The sequence below is a fragment of the Sitophilus oryzae genome, unplaced genomic scaffold, assembly GCF_002938485.1.
Source record: "Sitophilus oryzae breed Bouriz unplaced genomic scaffold, Soryzae_2.0 scaffold_1717_pilon_pilon, whole genome shotgun sequence".
Classification (NCBI taxonomy): domain Eukaryota; kingdom Metazoa; phylum Arthropoda; class Insecta; order Coleoptera; family Curculionidae; genus Sitophilus; species Sitophilus oryzae.
The window spans coordinates 333,139-354,052 of NW_022146410.1; the positions used below are offsets into that span (position 1 = coordinate 333,139).

Genomic DNA, 20,914 nt, shown 5'->3' on the forward strand with positions numbered 1-20,914 from the left:
CAAGATTGAGTTTTTATTGTCGACAAAAACCAGGATAAATACTAATAATAATACCCTTAATAAAATCAATGATGTTTATGTATTATGAAAATATTTGTTAGAGGACATGTTATGTAACAGTTTTTGAAACACAATTTGAAGGGACGAATAAAAAAAATAAAACAAAAACATATTTTTTCTAGGTTTATATTAAAAATACAAGGTAGATAATCATCAAAAATAATTATGAACCAAATGTTTTTTATGAATATACAACTTGAACAAAAAGTTGTTTAGAACAATTTTTACCAAATTTGCAAAAATTTTAAATTGAAACGCGTAATTCAGTACAAGTAAACATGAAATATTGTAAATACTTATTTAATATCATTTCGAGTGTTTTACGACGAAAAGGTCATCTGTCCGTAGCGTCTTTTGTCAGAATATTCGTATATTTAGTGTATTATATACCAATATTGTACGCAGTTTTGAAACTGATAATTAAATAAATCATATTAATGTTAACTAACCATAATAAATGATAGAATTTCACTAAATTTAAATTGCCCCCCGTATGGTTGAAAACAGCAAATTGATATTTGATTACTTATAGCAGTGCCTTCTATTAAAAGATCAGCCTACGGGCGGACTTTTGTTTACTTCATCAGCTGTACATACTTAGATATTGGGTTAGATTCCGTTTCATATTTTGTCGGTTGATTTTTGGTTTTAACTCTTTGATTTTTGGTATTATTTATTATTGTAGTGCAAAAAACTAATTATTTTGGTGTTGAAGTGACATAAACTACTACCAGATATATGGTCACTCTCGGTTTCACACAAAAAAATAAAAATTTTAAAAATTACACGTTGTGCAAGTGATTTAACCTAAAAGTGCCCATACATTTTTTACTTATCGTGATTTTTGTGTGTGTTTTTTAAGACTCTAACAATTCATCAATAAAGCTTAAGTGGAGTGTGTTATTGGTGCTATGCCTCATCTTTGTTGTGTTCCTGGTGGAAAGGATGGTTACTAAGGATAGTTATTATACTAGGCAGCCTAAAGTGTCCGGAAGAGCAAGAAAAGTGGGTACGAGTTATAAATCAAGAGAATTTTATTGAAAATATCTTTAATAAATTTAAAAATAATATTCTCCCATGATGGTATTAATGAAAACTGGACAATTATGTTTATTTTATTCATATTGTGGAATCTCCACTCCAAGTGTTGCTGGTTCAGCTTCGATAGATTCAAACACGTAAGTAGGTATTATGATCTAGGAAAAATAAAGAATATGTGTATTAGAGATCATGAAAAAAGATTATTATTTTGAGTTCAAATTTTTAAAAGATTTTTGTAAAGACAAGACTGATACAGTTTAAAAAAAGAAGAATGTGTTTTTGTTTGATAATATATAATGTATGTTAAGCATAACATATATTTGTTCAGTAATTTTAATGAATAGTATTGATTATTTATAATACCAAATTAATATCAAATATTTAAGTGATGGCTGAATACAATATGAATAAAATAACAATAAAATTGGTATATTTGCATAATACAAAATTAAGTTTTAAGAATAAAGGTGTTACTAAAAATACTAAGAAATTCATATTTCTTTGTTTTAATTGGTCTAATGTTATTTACATTTTACGTAAGAATTATACCGTATCATCGAAAAAATCGGCGTCTAGTTGGCTTGAAATGAACATCGATGACATTCCTAAATAACTGTACACATAAAATAATTAACTAGAATTTTACAATCTTGGAAAATTTGATATTCTTGAACCTTGATTCTAAATATTCTAAATTTTTTGATTTTCTTGGAATTTAGGTTCGGGAAAAACGCTGATTGATTTTTCATTTGGTTTTCATTATTTTTATTTGGTTTAAAAAAAAACGGTTCGGCTAACATTATAGCCTCCATCAGTGTTGTGTCATATGAAAAAATAGTGTCGAATATAATCCAAAAAATTGCATATAAAATATGCACACCACGCACATAATGTTTACTGCGTACTCCATAGTCAATGTAGATAATTTTAGTGTTAAGAATAATAATTTTAAAAATATGTGGTCATGTTTTTGATAAGTTTATATTAGTTTATTAATTGCAGTAAACATTATGAGGTGTGAATTATATTGTATATGTAATTTTTGGATTATATTCGACACTATTTTTCTCATATGACACAACACTGTGAAGGCTATAGTTAGCCGAAACGTTTTTTTTAAAACCAAATAAAAATAATGAAACCCAAATGAAAACTTAATCAGCGTTTTTCCCGAACCTAAAAATCAAGAAAATCAAAAATTTTAGAATAATTTAACATATAAAATGCCAGCGATCTTCATTTCATAGCCATCGCTGACGCCTTTTTTTAGATAATATTGTATTATTTGTAAATATCATTTTTCGAACATTGATACTTGCAAAATATACATATAAATTTTGTGAATGCAAATAATAATACATCACTATTAGTAGATATTCAATGTTTTTTGTTAAATTAGATCGATTTTCAAACCCCAAAATTTAAAATATATTTTACATTTTACCCATTATCTTATGTATCTATTCATTATTTATGTAAAAGTATATTGTAAAACATTTGTTGCATTTGTATGGTTCATAGTTTATTTGCCAAAGTATTTATTACTATAAATAGGTATATATGCTGTAGTTATTAACTGTATATTATGTATATTTCATTTAAACTATATCATTTTTAAAATACAAACCAAAAATCTGAGGAATAATTATGTTTTCCATGTATTCTACAACATATTTATTAATCCGTTATATCTAACTAGCGTGACGTCATAAATCTCGCCCGTAGGCTGATCTTTTAATAGAAGGCATTGCCTGGAATATGGCGTCCAACTTGATTAGACCTTCTGCGCATGTTGACGCTCATTCTCTATCCCTTCTATTTCTCTGCCTTTAACCAGCTAAAAGGCGGGTTCTCACTTGTCAGTTTCGCTGACGCAGTCTGACTGATTCAGTGATACTGAACAAATAATGAACGTCAGAACACATTTTCATGTTAAATGATCAGTAAATTCGTACTTTCAGTTAAAGTGAAAGCCAGTTCTACTTTTTTCATTTTTGACTGATCATTATCGAATAATGAATAGAAACTGAAGCATGAGAACTACATTTTCGTGATTTGTTCAGTTTACAAGTTAAAGTTAATTAATTATTTTAATGTATATCTCCAAAAAACTCCTTTATGGGTATTTCGCCACTGCACTGCAAGAAAATCTACAAAATAAAATAGTTATTTTTTGTAAACACTTCTGGCGTTAAACCTAAACGGACACTGCTTATAAGAAGTTATGTTTACAGTTATACAAATTGGCTTAACAAAGAAAAAAATGCTTAACGTTTCGGAAAATCTATCGTCGGAAGCAAAAAAATTCAAAGAATAAAGAAAAAAGAACTATTTAAAATATTTAAATTCAAACTATTATGAGAACACGCGTTTTTTAAAGCAGATACGTCTACAAGAAACCGTTGACGTTCTGTTAAAATAGAACGTCAACGGTTTCTTGTAGACGTATCTGCTTTAAAAAAACGTTTTCTTCTTTTCTGATTCACCAGAATATTCTGTAATTCATTTGCTAATTGTAAACTTCGCGAATTAAAAACTTCGCGAACACCAGGTTTCAATTTTATTTTAACCATTTTCATGTCTGCAAAATCACCACCAAAATGTTTGGGCCAACTGAATACTGAATGTAGCAAAACATGAAACGTGTGAATACAATCGTTGATTTTTATTTTTCATTGATAATGAATCAGTCAGACTGCGTCAGCGAAACTGACAAGTGAGAACCCGCCTTAACACACAGAGATCATATTCTTTTCGAACTAAAATGCCTATTATAATTTAAAAAGAAGATTAACTTTCTAGTGACGTTTTGAAAGATGACGTGTATTTAAATTTTAATTTTAATGTTTTTATTGAAGATTTAGGTAACTTTGGATAATTTTTATGAAATAGAGGGCAAAATGGCTTTAATGACTATGATTGCACGTGTGGCAGATGGACTTCCATTAGCAGCAAGTATGCAGGAGGATGAACAAGTAAGCTTACAAGACTAGTAAACTTCAAAACCATTTTTATTTTTAACATATTTCTAGACTGGTCGAAATATCTTGGATTACCAAAACCAAGCAAAAATGTTATTTCGAAAGTTAGGCCCACAGTCTCCTAATAGATGTACAATTGAGACTGGCCCATATTTATTTCAGTAAGTTGAAAAACAGCATCTACTCCATTACTCGTTTTTACATCATATTGTACAAAAACTAATTTGTATATATTCTTTTAGCTATTTAATAGAGTATGATGTATGTTATTTAGTGTTATGTGAGAGAGCCTTTTCTAAAAGACTAGCATACTCTTATTTAGAAGATATCGCACAAGAATTCCATTCACAGTATGGTCGGAGAGTAAACACTGTTACAAGACCATACACATTTATTGAGTTTGATACATATATTCAAAAAGCCAAGAAGCAATTTAATGATTCTCGATCCAGAAGAAACTTAAATGCAATCAATAATCAGTTGCAAGATGTACAAAGGATTATGGTACAGAATATTGACGATGTATTGCAGAGAGGCACTGTATTATCAGGTAAGTCATTTTATCTATTTTTAATAAAATCTTATAATTATACATGCACGGTTGTTAATTTTAGAACTGGATACTAAGACACAAAATTTATCCATGTTAACACAAAAATATAAAAAAGATGCAACATATTTGAATACAAAATCTATGTATGTTAAGGCAGCAGTAGGAGGAATTGTAGTTTTAGTGTTTTTCCTATATTTTTGGGTGTTGTAAATAATGTAATTTTAACTATTAGGATCCAAAAATGTATATAAATTATTTTCAAAAATTTTACATTATATCTAAAATAAAGAACAGTAGGGAGTTGTTTATGTAATTGTTTTTTGTATATTATTTTTAAATAAAGTTATTTATTTTTGGTTATTTTTTTAAGTTTTAGAATAGAGTATAAAACAAATGTAAATATGTAAACAATTTTATTCAGCAAAAAAATGTAATAAAAAAAAGAATCAACTCGATAACAAAAATAAAATATAAAAACCCTAAATAAATTCAGTATCTAACTAGACATTTCTTCATCAGAATATTCTGTTATAAATAATAAATTCTTAAGAGATCTGTATAAACTTTCATCACTTTCAGCCTTCCTTAATATTTTTTCTACTTGTTGATTTCCAGTCTTAATATCATTGTTATTATTAGACTCTTCGTCTTCCTCATCTGTAACAATAAATCTTTATTTAACTACTTAAGAAAGTATTAATTGTGACTTTATAAAACAGCTCATATGTATGTTTGCTGATACAAATTTTAAAAAAATTGAATTCTAATTAGTGTCGATTTTTTATATTTAAATACACAAACATTTTAATTTTTACTAAATAACAAGCAGTTATTTTTGTAGAATTACCTGAATCAATAATATCAAATCCAGTACTATGTTCTTTCAGCAATACATAGATGGTGGGATATTCAATAATTAATTTTTTTGCCAAGCATTCTTTTAATGACATTCCAGAATCTATATCGTAAAATTTTTTACCCTTCTTCTGTTCAGCTTTCAAAAGAAATTTAACACCATTAATATCAGCTGCTTTGTAGAATTTTAGTTTTTCATTGATAGCAGCATCTTCTTCATTTGATATCAGTTTATTTATGATAGATCCAATTTTTTCAGTTTCTGGCACTTTATTTTCGTGAATTTTCAAAAACTCAGCATTCACAAATACAAATTCAATGTGCCAGGAAATGATATTTGTTCTAAAATTTAATTGAGTTGTGTTAGTCCTATGTCTTTCAAACTTATAGGGAAGAAATTTTAATACTATTCTTCTGTCCTTAGCTGCATTGCGTAGTTTAAAAAGGTGCTGAAAGTTAAAAAATAGTAATTTGGTTTACATATATACATGCTTTATTTACAGGAGGTATCACACGAGAATCATCTTTCTTTCCAAAATTCTTCTTTACTGTTTCCATATTTCTAGCAATTTCTTCCAGTAATCTATAATCACTTGAGAGATCTAAATTTGAAAATTTATTAATAGGTACAAATCTGGTGCGATCTCTTAATCCATCGCATTCAACTTCCAGTTTGTGAATTTTGTTGCACTTCAGTGAACAAGTTTTTACTTCACATTTTGGACAGGTGTATTTCGCATCGTGAAATGCACAAACTTCACATTTACCCAATCTATAAAAAAATAGATATCAAATTTAATAGCCCAACTCCTATTTAATATACCTATTAATGGTATGTATTATTAAAAGTTCACAAAACTAAAATTAATATAATCTTTTACCTTGGTTCTATTGGAGTTTGCGACGAAGACTGATTTTCTAATGATGGTTCCATGATATTTTTAATTATCCATAAAACTATTTAAAATTTTCAATTTCGAACAAAAAATAATATCACCACATTCAAAAAGTTAGGTTATAAACAGAACAAATAGAGATGATAGTTCCATATCGATATATTGAAAATATCGATATTGTAATAAAAGCCTTTTATTAAAAGGCAAATAAACAAATACAAAATACAATACAGGCGTAAACGAAGTAAGTACAAAAAATAAGGAAGTGGTTGCGCTTAAATGCTTATTTAGGTATACTATATACAGGATCTTCCTAAATTATTATCCTTATAAACATGGTTATTATTTAGGTATTTCCGCGGGTATATCAGAACGGCCGTTTTTTTCGATCATACGGTACAATACAGGCGTAAACGAAGTAAGTACAAAAAATAAGGAAGTGGTTGCGCTTAAATGCTTATTTAGGTATACTATATACAGGATCTTCCTAAATTATTATCCTTATAAACATGGTTATTATTTAGGTATTTCCGCGGGTATATCAGAACGGCTGGTACTCCGCTTTTAAAATGCCACGAATAATTTCAAGATAATTTTGAAGTATAAAGGACAATTTTAAAACGTTTTTGTCTCTACGCAATTTTCTTCTACACATAACAATATTATTATAGCTTACTTCAGGTTTTTCCTTAGGTTTTTCTTATGGAGTCTTTTAAAAACCCTCCTTTAAAGCTCCTAAAAAGCGTCTTTAAAGCCCTCCATAGATTTTCTTATTACCAATTTTGAACCGTCCTAGAGATATCTTAAGCTTGTCGCTCACTTGTCGGAAACGAAAGGACATGACATAAACAGAAGGGAAAAAATTCTGGCCGAAATCTTGGGCGCCAATTAACTTATTGAATTCTACTATATTAATATTACTATTTAATAAATATATTTATTATTTGAGTATATTATGGAGTATTTTATTATTAAAACACTTTCATTCACAGCGCTTTCAGATGGAGCGGAGCGACCGCGACGGACCGTCCGTCGTGTTTTTTCAAGATAGCCCTCGGACGAATCTTCCAGACGGAGCATACGCGACCCATGTGAAATTGTTCATATAAACTCATGGTACTTGCTCGAAGTCGCCGACGCTCCGCTCCATCTGAAAGCTCTGTTAACCTTTAAAATATTTTATAATTTTATTATATTATGTTATTGTATTCAAAATATCAATATTACAAATAAAACACTTTAAAAGTTAAATATATAAAATATAACTATGAAAATCTATAAAAGTACTACCATTTCCAGTTAGTTTCCAGAAGAATTATAAGTCAATTTAACTGGCTTGAATTCGCAACAAATAGGAAAAAAAACATTAAGTTTTGAAAAAGTTTATGACGAAATCAGCATGCTCAAAAAATAAATTTTAGTATGTATCATCTGGGGCCCGATTTTGTAAACATTTTTCCTGTCTAGTGACTCATCAATCGTATACAAATAGCATAGGGATAGGCTAGACAGGAAATTTCTTGCTACGGAGCTTACAGAATTCCACTGCTGTTGTCATGTTGATATTGTGGTTGTTTTTTTTATAATTTTCTGTCGACAGGTTGTTGGAGTGATATATCATTTTTTTTGTTATTGTATTCGCAAACTTTTTCCCATTTGTTGCAAACCTTTTCACGCCCTGTGCATATTGGTATACAAAAGAATATTTTATTTTTTATTTTGTCGCATTTTCATTAAGAGTTCGAATCGTCTATTTGACCGAACCCCTTGCAGTTGCTTCCTTGTTTCTTCCCGCCGATCAGAGCCAATCTTCGACTTATTCGTGACGGCTCGTATTTGTTCTTCTTTAGTTACCTTCTTATTTTCAGGGAATTTAAAACCGAATCGCGTCACTGCTTTCGGTTTGGTTTGATTAATCTGAACCTGTGCAACTTGGTTTTTGACAGCCGCCTTAACAGGAAGCTTGCTCCTTAAATCTTTCTTTTTCTTTTCCAAAGATGCCCTTTTTTCCAGCAACTTTTGCTGAGGCTTCGACAAAGTTTTCGACGAATTATTCAAACTGGATGTGTCTTTCTCTGGACCGAATTTCAACATCTTCCTTGATTCTTTATCAACATCATTTCTAATCAACGATGTAGATTGCGGAGGTTTGGAGCCGCTCATCAGAGTCTGAGCTCTCAATGCTTTCCTCTCTTGCAGCTGTTGGAGATTTTCCATTTTCTCATACTGTCTTTGATGGATTTTCTTAAAGTTTGGCATTTTAGCTCGCTTGAAGGATTTATTTATGCTGTCGTTTTTAGTGCCCTCGTTGTTCAAGACTGTCTTTAATAAACTTTCTTCTTTCTTGTGTGGGTATGGAGTGCTGGTGCTTGAGGGAGGGGAGTGTCTGGTAGATGTGGCTGAAAGGGGAAGTTATTAGGAAAATTTTAATGAATTATATTCTTTATGAAAGTAAAAGGCAAAGACGAGTTATTAATAAAAGATTGACTTTTTATTTCATTTTTTTTTTATTTTTCGAAAAAAAGCTATTTCGTTTAGAATGACATAGCGGGTGCGTCTCAAAAGTGGCTCACCCCTATAACTTTTTTATTTTTTCAGATAGACAACGAGATTTGGTATGTTAGTATATGACATAAATTAGGATTGATTGGCGTATTCAATTCGTTTCGGCCACTTCCTGTTTCACGAGTTTCACCGGAAATGACGACATCTTTAGATTTTTAAATGGCCCCCTGGGTATTTCTTTACTTTATTCAATAGAAAATTACTCTGTGAATAGAATGACATATCATATATGTCAACTTTTGACATTTTCGCTTAAAACAAAAATTTCAATCTAGAGTGCCATGGCTGTGTTAAAAAACTAAATTTTAATCAAGGAACCTTGGGAAAATAGATTTGATCGTCTAACGTTTTTAGTAGTGATGTGTCGGTATTTGAGTAACGCGATTTTGGAGGGGTATTTTTTTGTAACGTCGTGTCGCGCTCTACAACGAATCAGGTACCTGTTACTGAAGAACGACGATCATAATGACGACAAAATTATAAATTATTTATAATTTGCAAATAAATTATTTATAATCACACTTGAAGTTAGCTCGAACCGTAGTAACCGCATAGCGACGTGTTTAGCTCCAGCCGTCGCGATTTCGTCGGTCGCCAAGTAGTATCTGGAACTGGTATGTCCGTAGCGCCGCGCGATCTCGGTCGGGACGTGTTCGCTCCAGCCGTCGCGCTCCTAGAGTTGTAGTTCCCTGTCGCGAACAGAAGTAACTGTTGTAACTGGGCATCGACGCTCGACCTCGGCGGCGACCTACTTCGGTCCAGCCGTCGCGCTCCTAGGGTTTTAGTTCCCTGTCGCGAACAGAAGTAACTGCTGTAACTGATTATCGACGCTCGACCTCGGCGGCCACGTAGTTCATTCCAGCAGTGGCTGGAGCGCTTCTAGGGTTTCGGTTTTGCCTGTCGCGATTTGGTCGGTTACTATTGGCGTTGGTGCTCCCGTTAGCTACGTTACTTTCGAAATAGCGATTTTTGGTATGTACTAGGCATGGTATAAAATAGTGTTGTTTGAAAGATGAAACGCAAAAGCAAATAAAATAAAATAAAAATATTTTATTTGCTTTTATACATTGATATAAGTTTTATTGTTTATATCTATTTTTAAGGTTAGGTTAGACCAATAAACAATTTTTTTTGACAGTGGTTTGGACTTTGTACTTGATTTTAACATTAAATATATTATGCAATACAAATAAATATGAGCCGTTCATTTTATTTAAACGAAAATTGATAAAGAAAAAAATAAGAAGGAATGTCATCGTTTTTCTAAAAATGAGATAGATTGGCTATACACAATTATAAACTCGATACTATTTGGAAAATGAGTGGCGGATAAAAGTTACATTAATCTACAAATATAGATAAGTTAGATATATTTTTAGCGACCACAGCAACACTTTGGAAGTCGGAACCTCGGTTACAAAATTGCGGTATTTTTCTGGAACGGTCGCTATTGTAACGCGACTCACGTGGAACCGGTATTCCCATCACTAGTTTTTAGTGTCTCGTCCTGGCAGATTAAAAGATGCCCAAATCGTATTTATAATCATCTCATTTTTTTCAAAAGAAACGATGGTGGCTCATTAGCATATTTGGAAAAAGCATTTTTTATGAATAATTTGGTACCACACCCTTGGTATTCCGAGTCAAATTGTCGTTATGAATCGCATGTGGCAATTTCAAATAAACCATATTCAAAAATGTTAAAAAGTTAACATGTCATTCTTATCAGAGTGTCATTTTCTACCAAATAAAGTAACAAAATACCAAGGGTGCCATTTAAAAATCAGTAGTTGTAGTCATTTCCGGTGAAACAGAAAGTGACGAAGAATTGTATACATCAATCAATCTTAATTTATGTCATATACTAATATACCAAATCTCGATTTTTATCTGAAAAAATAAAAGTTATAGGGGTGAGCCACTTTAAGACCGGTATACAAAATAAAAGCAGACAAAAATCCCTACAAAATCAGTACTCCTTCTTTTGCAAATAATTCGTCGTCGTAAGAAGGTATTTTCTATAAAATATAAATCCCGAACCAAAATTTTAACTATTCTCGCAACTTATCGCAGTCTCTGTACGATATCAACGCATGTATACGCAAGATTAGAAATTCGGACTCGGTGAGCCTAATAACCAAAGCTGCAGCCAACTAAAAACTGAATAGAAAGTAGACATGCTAAAATGATACGGCAACTTACACGTATGATTATCTGATAGAAAACTGCTGTCGTCCATAGATTGAAGAGATTTCGGTCCTGGAGTCTTCCTAATCACTAACGGGGAGTGTAGCCGCATTTTCGGAGTGCTTGCTGATGGAGACTCAATACGTACAGACTTCTTTTTGTTTTCTGTTGCTGCCCTCGAAGGCGATGATTTTGGAGGGGTAATGAAAGACACTGACTTAGATTTATTGATTGCACTTCCACGTTTCTGAGCTGAAAATAGTAATAAAATAGCCAAATTAAATGATAATAGCAGCCTGCCAATAAATATGCCAATAATAACTGCCTCCCAGCAGTGGCGGCTCGTCAGGGTAGGCAAGAAGATTTTGGCAGAATTTAAGCGATTTATTACATTACATTATTTATTATGAATGTTGCCAATACATAAAAATACTGTTAATACACGGAAGTGTGTTTTAATAATCAATATTATTTTAATATTTGTGGTCTTGTATATTAACATATTCACTACCGCTGGCGTACGCTGACCGTTGACTGTGCCGCTGCGTTAGAAAACAAAATAATTTTGACCGTTGGAGTGCCTTTGTTCGGCGATTTCTACATCGCCTACTATCGATGCACGACGTACGGCAGTCTTCTGTCTCCGTCTAACTCATCGTGCGGTGGCGACCCGACGTAAGTCGGAGTTGTATCATATTAAGGCGGGGCTTAGGCGAAATCTCCGGCCGCCTTCGCATGAAGTCGTGGAGGCTCGGTAGGCTTAGATGTTAAGGGGATAAGTATTCCGGATATTTCATAAGGAGATATATCACATTTCGTTAAGGGGATATCGTCCCAATGCTGCCAAAAGTTACTAACTTACTTTTTATCACTTCCGAGAAAATGCGTCTAAAGATGAATAGCATTGCATAAAGATGTTAAGTTAGTAACTATTCGGTATTAAAATAAAACATAAATAGCCAGAAATCGTAGTTAATGACTTTTGCAATCGATTCTCCGCTTCAAAACATAGTTAGTGATTGAATTTGGTTGTCCGGAAAAATGTTAGTTAGTGACTTTTGGCAGCAATAGGACGATATTTCATATCATTCATTATACGTAGCATTTAAAACTTTTATATGAAAATTCAAAAAACGTTTAAAGCAAATTGGAAACATTTTTCGGGCTTGATTATTAAAAATGATATAACCGGTTGTATTTCAGAACACGGCACAGAAATAAAAGAATCCGAAATAAAAAAGCGCGTTATTTTATTCGGTGCAAGAAGACGATACAACAGATATTACAGAAAAGTCTCTGTGCTATTTCAATTCGATATGTTAATAAAAGCGGCTAAGTCAAATACCTTTGCGAATTTTATTTTATGAAATATTAGATAACATTGTTATACATTTAGAAATAAGGTTTGCAGATAGGTACTCGTATGTCTCAATTATTTTTATTTATCTCTTGCGGATCCGAAATTTAAAGAATCCTATAAAAAATTTCCAACGCATTTAACGTCTGATTTAACAAACTTGTTATATTGATACATTTCCAACGTCCAACGCATTTAATAGTGATTTAACAAACAAAAAAAGTTATTGACCAACATAAATTAATCAATAACTTGCAGGTATTAATAATAGATATGATAATTTCGAGCATAAAATAATTTAAGGAGAATAATCCTGGAAATATATTTCAAATTGTTTGCTTTGTTTGTTACTACACCTTTTACAAGTACTTGGGTTGAGAGACATTTTTCATGTTTGGAATGCATTAAAATTTATAGTAGAGATTCCATGAAAAATAAACGTTTATCGCCACTTTCCTTACTTTCAATCTAAAAAGATCTTTTCACAGCTCTTCAACAATCTGATGATTTTACTGATATAATAATAAATAACTTTTCTTTATTAAGAGACCGACTCATCAATTTAATATATAAAACATAATTATTCTTTCTCTCAATACTACCAATTTTTAAGTTTGCGTAAATAAATAAAAATAAAATAAAATTCTATGATATACTCCATAGTGAGTCCATAGTAATAGATAAAAAAAAATAATTTACATAACATTTTAATAAACATTATGTCAATCATTATGTCATTACGTTGAATGCTGTTATTTTTGTTTAGTTTTGCCCTAAATATTTTTGAGCTATGTTTTTTAACTCAGAGATAACATATATTTACAAACTGGGCTAGGGTATTATGCAAATTAGGGGGGGGGGGCAAATACACGCAACTAAAATTTTGTCGCCTACCCAGTCACACGGGTCGGCGCCGCGCCGTTGTTTTTTAGGATGGTGTAGATGCACCCTAAGAAGCAATCTATCAAATAGCGGCTTGTGCAACGAAATTATCTTTACCACCCATATTACTATCTCGGATTGTTATAATACTTACACAAAGGCTCTGTGTAAACCTTATTGAAAATAGGAGTCTTCTCGACTTGAGACCATCTTTTTCTCGAAGATCTTCTTTTCGCAGGAGACTCGGTCGTCAATTCGTCTTTAACGAAAGTCGAGTCTCGGGTTAAGCGACGTGTCGCGTCCACGTTCGGACATGCCGCAAACGAATTATGTATGACCATCGAATCTATATTTTCCAGCATCATATCGTTCAAGTCTGATTTGGATGTGTTTGGCAAAAAGGCGAAAAATTCATCGTTCGATTCTGTATCTTTTCGGTTTATTTCAGGAACAGACTGATATCCCTGGGACTTTTTGGAAGCTGGTTCCATTTGGGCTGACGATCTTGTGACTTCATAGGAATTAATATCATCGGAACTTGATACAAAGGAATGTGAATTCTCTGAAAGGAACGAATACGATTTTCTGTAAACTTCTGGAAATACTGACTCTGACCAGTAGCATGCAATCCATGAAAGCAAGGAAAGCAGTGCTTCCCGCCAAAAAATACCAAGTATTCCGAATAGAAAAGACTAAAGGTACATTCAGGCTGAGAGCATCGAGCGTCGCGTCGCGTTTGTGTCGCGTCCGCATGTCGAAATGGAATCAATTCGCTTAACTTAAATTAGACCGTTCAGGCAGACAGCGTCGCGTTTGGCGTTGCGCTAGCGTCCGCTGAGAGTCGGAGTTCGAGTTCAATGGGGCGGACGCGACGCAAACGCGACACAGTAAAGGTTCAAATTAAGAGTTTCCGGAACCGGAGCTGCTTTTTGGAAACGGGAATTTCGGTACCAAGCCTTTAAGGAACCGGGATTTCTCGGTTTCCTCGGTTCTTTCGGTATAAGCTAATTTTTGTTCAATGATGGTCCATTTTCCAATCGGCAAGCAAGAGATGGTTTTCGAAAGTAAAATTGAAGTTAATTGAGTTTTTTAATGAAAATTATGTCAAATTATTAAGTAATCGGTCATGAGAAAATTAAAAAAAACATGAACACAAATGAACACAAGTGAAGAAAAAACATAGGTAACTTAAAATTCACATCAAAAACATACAGGGTGGTCCGAACTGTATTCCGGAAACTTCGGCAGCATATTCTGCAAATAAAAATAAGTAAAAAACTTCGTATAAATGTATGTCCTAAAATACTTAGTTTCGGAGATACAGGGTGTAGAAGTTTCATTTTTATTTCGATTTTTTCTAAATAATTTCTGAAGTAACGAAGTAACGGCAATATTTGGATGAAAATTGGTGTCTGAGAGTTTTGTGACACGAGAAATTTGATTTTGATGTCAAAATGACTCCTATTTGTAGGGGGCACCACCTACATGCGTTTTGACTGTTTTGAACAGTAATAACTTTTCGACCGTACCTGTATAAAACTACTTACCACAAATATATACATTCCATGACTTTTTACATAAAAAATGTCTCTTGGTAAAAATCGCTACGAGTAACCGTTCTCAAAATATTTAAAATGGAAATGGTCAATACATGTCATTATTGACAAAAAATAAGCACACACGCGTTGAATAGAGTTATTTGACTGAAATAATAAATTTTGATTTTTTTATTAATCATAAATTTCTCTGCGAAAAAATGATGATAAAACAGTTTCTGTTGAACTTTTGGCATAAAAAGATTTCAAATTTAAGATTTCAGTCTAATAACTATTTAGTCAACATGTTTATAATTTGTCAATGATGACAGGTATTAATAATTTAAAGAGACCTTTTTTATGTAAAAAAAGTTGTAAATGTATATTTTTTTACTCAGTAGTTTTATACAGGTATGGACGAAAAGTTATTACTCTTCAAACCAATTAAAGCATATGTAGGTGGCGCCCTATGTCAAATTATTAAGTAATCGGTCATGAGAAAATTAAAAAAAACATGAACACAAATGAACACAAGTGAAGAAAAAACATAGGTAACTTAAAATTCACATCAAAAACATACAGGGTGGTCCGAACTGTATTCCGGAAACTTCGGCAGCATATTCTGCAAATAAAAATAAGTAAAAAACTCCTACACCCTGTATCTCCGAAACTAAGCATTTTAGGACATACATTTATATGAACTTTTACTTATTTTTTACTACTTTTTTTTACTTATTTTAATCTGCAGAATATGCTGCCAAAGTTTCCGGAACACAGTTCGGACCACCCTGTATAAAAAATATTTAAAGTTCATTAATTGATAATAAACATTATAGGAAGTAAGCACAATAAGAAATAGCATCAGAACTTATTTAGAAGATATTTTTCTTTTCTGGAGTAATATCTCACAAAATAAAAGTGCGCCCAGGCTATCGTCGCTCAAATGAGACCTATTCTTATTGCAAAGTAAACTTAGAGAAAAACTCTTAGAAGTTTGACGTTAGTTGGCAGAATTGTTAAAAGATTTTTAACAATTCCGACAACGAAGATATTTAAACCAATAAATATAAATACACTTTTGTAGTTTCTTTCAACTTCACTAAACACAGAATGATAACTGATAAAACCGCAAATAAAACTTCCAGTGCATACGCCAATCTTTATTCCATCTTAAGGTGAACGCGCACTGAAACGACTCCGGTCGATCCGCACAGTAAAGATCGAGCTATCGGCAGTTTTCACTTTACATGGAAAGAAATGTAACCTCGCGCACTGAATCGACTCTAGCCCGGCCAGCAACGGCGACTGCGACCATCGTAGATATAGACGGTGTTAACTAAAAAATTTCGGCCATAGGACAGTCGACTCACCGCGGTCGCCGTTTCTGGCCGGTCTGTGCCGATTCAGTGTGCGTCCTCCTTTATCTGACAGGAAACCCGTTTAGACGGGGCTAAGGCTAAGACGGTAGACCGCTTACAGGCCTACAGAACTGCCGTCGGTTTTCTAGGCGGTCTTCCGTTTAACTGACAGATAAAACGTTATGTGTAGACGGGCTTTAGACATTTTTGTGCTGATGCATTAGTATGAACAAAATTTAAATGATTAACAGGGTGTGAAAATATATGTATCTATACTAATATATATAAAATCCTTAAGTGACTGACTCACTGATTAATCACGATCCAGCTCAAACCACTAAACGTAAGAAGCTCAATTTTGGCATACAGGTTGATTCTAGGGGGTAGAGGTTCGATAAGAAGGGATTTTTCAAAATTCCAGTTCCAAGGGGGTGAAACCACCCCTCAAATATTACAATATTTATTATTTAAAAAACGATCAAGTTTCCGAAAAAAAACGCTTAAACAGGTATATTTTATTTTGTTTTTTTACATATTTTAAGATTTTTTAAAAATGTATACAAGGTGTTTCGAAACATCTGGTCATTGATAATCACGATCCTGCTTAAAGCGCTTGACGTAAAAAGCTGATTTTTGGAAAACTGATTGACTTTAGAGTGTAGAGGTTCGATAAGAAGGGATTTTTCGAAACTCGAATTCTAAGGGGGTGAAACCACCCCTCAAATGTTAGAATATTTTTTATTTAAAAACCGGTGAGTTTTTCGGGAAAACTCTTAAACACGTATATTTTATTTTGTTGTTTTACATATTTTAAGATTTTTTAAAAATTTATACAGGGTGTTCCATAAAATATGACCATTGAGTAATCACGATTCTGCTTAAACTGCTTGACGTTTAAAGCTGATTTTTGGCAAACGGATTGACTGTGGGGTGTAGAGGTTCGATAAGGAGGGGTTTCTCGAATCTCAAATTCCAAGAGGGTGAAAACGCCCCTCAAATATTACAATAGGTATTTGTTATTTAAAAAACGGTTAGTCTTTCGGGAAAACGCTTGGACACGAATTTATTTTGTTTTTTTACATATTTTGAAATTTTTTACAAAATCATACAGGGTGTTCCAAAAAGTTGGGTAATTGATTAACCTGGATTCTGCTTAAACTGCTTGACGTAAAAAGCTTATTTTTGGCAAACGGATTTTTCGATAGTCAAATTCCAATGAGATGAAACTAGGTACCCCTCAAATATTACCAAGTTATATATCGCCATATTGTTTTTTCTCATGCTGACATAAATGTGAGAAAATTTTATCCAGTTTGTATGTTAATGGAAATTCTTGCTTTGCTTTATCATCACTATTACAAATGATTAATTCGACGCGAACGAAGTCGCGGGTACACGCTAGTGAATATATAAAAAAGTATTTCGTTGGTCATGTTTACTTTTTAAAAAAGAAAAATGTCTCATTGACGATATTATGACGATGTCATTAATGAACTTGTATAAACTAGGTAAGTAAAGTGCTAATAGATAAGTTTTTAAAAATTGCTTTCCCTACTGAAAATTTCTCATGTTTTGTGTTCATGTAGATACCAAAGTGTACAGAAAGGCAAAATATCTTAACCACAATTAGATACTCTAGAAATTACAGATTTCTACATATTATACTTACTGGATCCCTTTTTGACGTTATTACTTAAACTATTCTGAGATTCTACGCTCCTCTTTACACTGCCATTGGATATGTTTAATGACCTTCTAGTATCCCACGTCCTTAGTCTCCTTCGAATTGTAACAAACCTGTTTCTTTTACCTTCATCATCACTTCCAGTTGAAAATTCTCTACTAATCTTCTTGAAGCTGCTCTTCCTCGATTCCATACGGGTTACGTTCAAATGATCCAATATGTCTGTGGCTTTGTTTGATTTTCTCTTAAAACTCACTTCCATAGATGTATCGTCGGTAAAAACACTATCATCCTCGATAGAAATCGGTCCAATAGATTTTGCAGAAGAAATTGATGATTTTGATCTGTTAGAAGTTTTTTTGGGCAATGCAGTTATTTGAATCTTTGGAATATTGTGGTCCTGCACAATATCCAAACATATACCGTTAGATATTTTCCGAAAATCATTATTTATAGAATGTTTTCCAGATATTCTTGATTCTTGAACGGGTGTTTTCAAATTCAAATTTCTACTGGAGAGCCTTGGATCTTGCCTGACTGATTTCCTAACAGAAGTCGTCAGGTTACCTACTGGCATCTGATATTCCGTATTAACAGTATCTTCAGTTTTTTGTGAAATCCATTCTGGATCTGATGATTCATATCTTAATTCACAGGTATTTTTATTTATAGAACGTTTTCCAGATATTCTTGATTCTTGAACGGGTGTTTTAAAGTTCAAACTTCTACTTGACAGCCTTGGATCTTGCCTGACTGACTTTCTAACAGAACTTGTCAGGTTACTTACTGACATCTGATGTTCGGTATTAACAGTGTCTAAATTTTGTGAAATCCATTCCTGACCTGATGAATCATATTTTATTTCATAGGTATCTCTTCTACTTCCTGCAAGTTCGTTGTCATCAAAATCTAGATTCGAGTTTAACTCACCAGAGTTTGATGTTTCAAATGTTGTTTTTTGCGGAGTAGGTGATGGCTTTCTGTTATTGGAATATCTAGATATTTTGTGATCTACGTTCTGCATACAACTAATACTTTTTCTTGTTAATTCTGTATATTCTTTAGGCTCAACATTCCCTTCTTCATTTTTGTTATATGTGCTCCTTTTTCTACTACTATTACAATTAGAAATCCCAGAATTTTTATCTTGTTCTTCTGTATATTTGTTAGGTTTTCCAGATGATTCCTTAAGTAGGATGCTTAATTCAGGCTTCAATTCAAATGTACTCCGTTTATTCTTTGCTACAGTGGTATTAGATTTCCAAATATCACTGGACATTCTGGAATTTTTAACTAATTTCTCTGTAGATTCTTTACCTTGTCCAAATAATTCAAGTTGGATGTTTGATGGTTCCTTTTCAAAAGTAGCTCTCTTTTTCTTACCCGAATTGGTGTTATGCTCTGTAACTGATCTATTTTCATTATTTGATGTTTTGTTTAACACCTTTGAACTACTGTTGGTTTTATTTATACTTTTGCAGTCAATTTTTTCCAAATGACTTTTTTCAGGAGTTTTCATAACATTCTTGTTTTCACTTTTATTTACATTTCTTAAACTATATGTTTTAGTATCCTGGAAAAAGTTATTGAAAGTTAAAAATTATTTAAAAAATATATATAAACTTCTTACCTCGTTACAAATAAAACCTTTAATATCTAATCCATTTCTTTTAGATTTTCTTTCCTGTTTTGGAGGATTATTATACATTACATGAACATTAATATCACTGTTTGGACTATCAACCTGAAAATTAAAATTCAAAGGTACCGTGAAAAATTAATTTCCCCCATTCTCTTACATCAATCATATGAAAAAGATTTTTACGTTTTCTTCTTAAAGCCCTACTTGTAGAATTCTTTTGCTCATATACCTCATTTTCTGTTGACTCTTCAGTTGTTTCGTTTTCTTTATTTTCAGAGGAGACAGTGGTAAAAGTTTTCTTATCCTCTAATATGTCATTAACCTAAAAATTTATAATTATAGTAAAACTACATTACTTAACACAGAGAATTTTATTACAGGCAGCGAAAATATTGGCGCTTTTCTCTTTATTTTCTTTGGTTTGAATTTCATATTTGTAGCATCATCTGATATTAGCATTTGATTGGATAAATAATTCATAGTCTCTCTAACTTTTCGAGTTTTCTTTTTAACACTAAGTTGAACGGATTCATCATCTGCAATGTCACCTCCCGTGCCACTCCCATCTGAATTATCATCCTTATAAATAAATAAAAATTGACCAAAAAAATATATAATTAATAAATCAAGCTTTACATTTACATCTGCTTTTCTTCTGTTTCTCCTTGTTTTCTTCTTACATTGGGCATTAAAGTGTGCCATTTGAATTGCATCAAGTAAATTCTTGGATACTTTAGCATTGCCCTTTTTTCCTATCTTTGAGGTACTTTTAGTAATGCTTGGAACACTAGTAATTTCGTTTGTAACAGGTCTACTATCAAACTGAAAACAAGACGACACGGATGGTGTTTTACATTTACTGGTCGAGTTAACAAGCGAAGGTGAGTTTTTTATTGTAGATCCTAGTCTTCGACTTAGCAGCCGTTCTGATCGAGCCGACATTTCGAAGTAAATAAATTAATAACTAATGCATTGACAAAAAGCTCAACAATATATTGAACAATAGACGTTTAACGTTCAATACACAGGTTCAATATAAAACTATAACTATAATATTCACAACACAGATAAATAACTACAACAATTTGATAACAGTCAAATTTTGGTCAAATTTAAAAATTTGATTTAAAAAAATGACATAAAAAACGATATTTAACGGACTATTAAATGCGCAAGTCCTAGGATAGTCCCAGGTCACGTCTCAGTAGAAGTAGAAGGGATTAACGCTTTTTATATGATTTTTTTCTGATTAATGTTCTTATTTTTGGAATATTATTAATATTAAACTTTATCTTTTAACATAAAATTTACCAGAATT

At 32.2% G+C, this 20,914-nt stretch overlaps 3 protein-coding genes across 5 annotated transcripts; 1 reads left to right on the forward strand and 2 right to left on the reverse strand.

Annotated features, from left to right (window-relative positions):
* The first annotated feature begins 3,882 nt into the window (after positions 1 to 3,882).
* On the forward strand, positions 3,883 to 4,975 carry LOC115881378 (vesicle-trafficking protein SEC22b-B). The gene is made up of 4 exons (XM_030898833.1): positions 3,883 to 4,076; positions 4,134 to 4,243; positions 4,325 to 4,632; positions 4,697 to 4,975. Exons 1-4 carry the CDS (start codon positions 4,002 to 4,004, stop codon positions 4,843 to 4,845), a joined length of 642 nt encoding a protein of 213 aa, XP_030754693.1. The 5' UTR covers positions 3,883 to 4,001; the 3' UTR covers positions 4,846 to 4,975.
* A 54-nt stretch (positions 4,976 to 5,029) lies between these two features.
* LOC115881377 (box C/D snoRNA protein 1) lies at positions 5,030 to 6,546 on the reverse strand. Its single transcript, XM_030898831.1, has 4 exons — positions 6,372 to 6,546; positions 5,992 to 6,262; positions 5,483 to 5,939; positions 5,030 to 5,292 (listed from the first exon to the last, which is right to left on the reverse strand). Exons 1-4 carry the CDS (start codon positions 6,422 to 6,424, stop codon positions 5,132 to 5,134), a joined length of 942 nt encoding a protein of 313 aa, XP_030754691.1. The 5' UTR covers positions 6,425 to 6,546; the 3' UTR covers positions 5,030 to 5,131.
* A 1,054-nt stretch (positions 6,547 to 7,600) lies between these two features.
* Positions 7,601 to 20,766, reverse strand: LOC115881360. 3 transcript variants are annotated; one of them, XM_030898808.1, is made up of 8 exons: positions 20,239 to 20,766; positions 19,975 to 20,175; positions 19,754 to 19,918; positions 19,585 to 19,698; positions 17,940 to 19,527; positions 13,532 to 13,939; positions 11,154 to 11,390; positions 7,601 to 8,785 (listed from the first exon to the last, which is right to left on the reverse strand). In XM_030898808.1, exons 1-8 carry the CDS (start codon positions 20,536 to 20,538, stop codon positions 8,094 to 8,096), a joined length of 3,705 nt encoding a protein of 1,234 aa, XP_030754668.1. In that variant the 5' UTR covers positions 20,539 to 20,766; the 3' UTR covers positions 7,601 to 8,093. The 3 variants fall into 3 exon arrangements, with proteins under 3 accessions (XP_030754668.1, XP_030754670.1, XP_030754667.1); XM_030898810.1 differs by having other exon boundaries at positions 19,826 to 19,918; positions 20,233 to 20,766; XM_030898807.1 differs by having other exon boundaries at positions 7,602 to 8,785; positions 20,233 to 20,766.
* Between the last annotated feature and the right edge of the window lie 148 nt (positions 20,767 to 20,914).

What these genes read in the sequence shown, in the direction of transcription:
- LOC115881378 (XM_030898833.1), top strand. Translation starts at nt 4,002, where the DNA reads ATGGCTTTAATGACTATGATTGCACGTGTGGCAGATGGACTTCCATTA. An exon ending in GTATGCAGGAGGATGAACAA is followed by an intron (nt 4,077 to 4,133) that starts GTAAGCTTACAA and finishes ACATATTTCTAG; the next exon opens with ACTGGTCGAAATATCTTGGA. An exon ending in GAGAGGCACTGTATTATCAG is followed by an intron (nt 4,633 to 4,696) that starts GTAAGTCATTTT and finishes TGTTAATTTTAG; the next exon opens with AACTGGATACTAAGACACAA.
- LOC115881377 (XM_030898831.1), bottom strand. Translation starts at nt 6,424, where the DNA reads ATGGAACCATCATTAGAAAATCAGTCTTCGTCGCAAACTCCAATAGAA. An exon ending in CAAACTCCAATAGAACCAAG is followed by an intron (nt 6,263 to 6,371) that starts GTAAAAGATTAT and finishes ATTTTTTTATAG; the next exon opens with ATTGGGTAAATGTGAAGTTT. An exon ending in ATTCTCGTGTGATACCTCCT is followed by an intron (nt 5,940 to 5,991) that starts GTAAATAAAGCA and finishes TTTAACTTTCAG; the next exon opens with CACCTTTTTAAACTACGCAA.
- LOC115881360 (XM_030898807.1), bottom strand. Translation starts at nt 20,538, where the DNA reads ATGTCGGCTCGATCAGAACGGCTGCTAAGTCGAAGACTAGGATCTACA. An exon ending in GAAGAAAAGCAGATGTAAAT is followed by an intron (nt 20,176 to 20,232) that starts GTAAAGCTTGAT and finishes TTTATTTATAAG; the next exon opens with GATGATAATTCAGATGGGAG. An exon ending in GGTTTACACAGAGCCTTTGT is followed by an intron (nt 11,391 to 13,531) that starts GTAAGTATTATA and finishes TACTATTTTCAG; the next exon opens with CTCAGAAACGTGGAAGTGCA.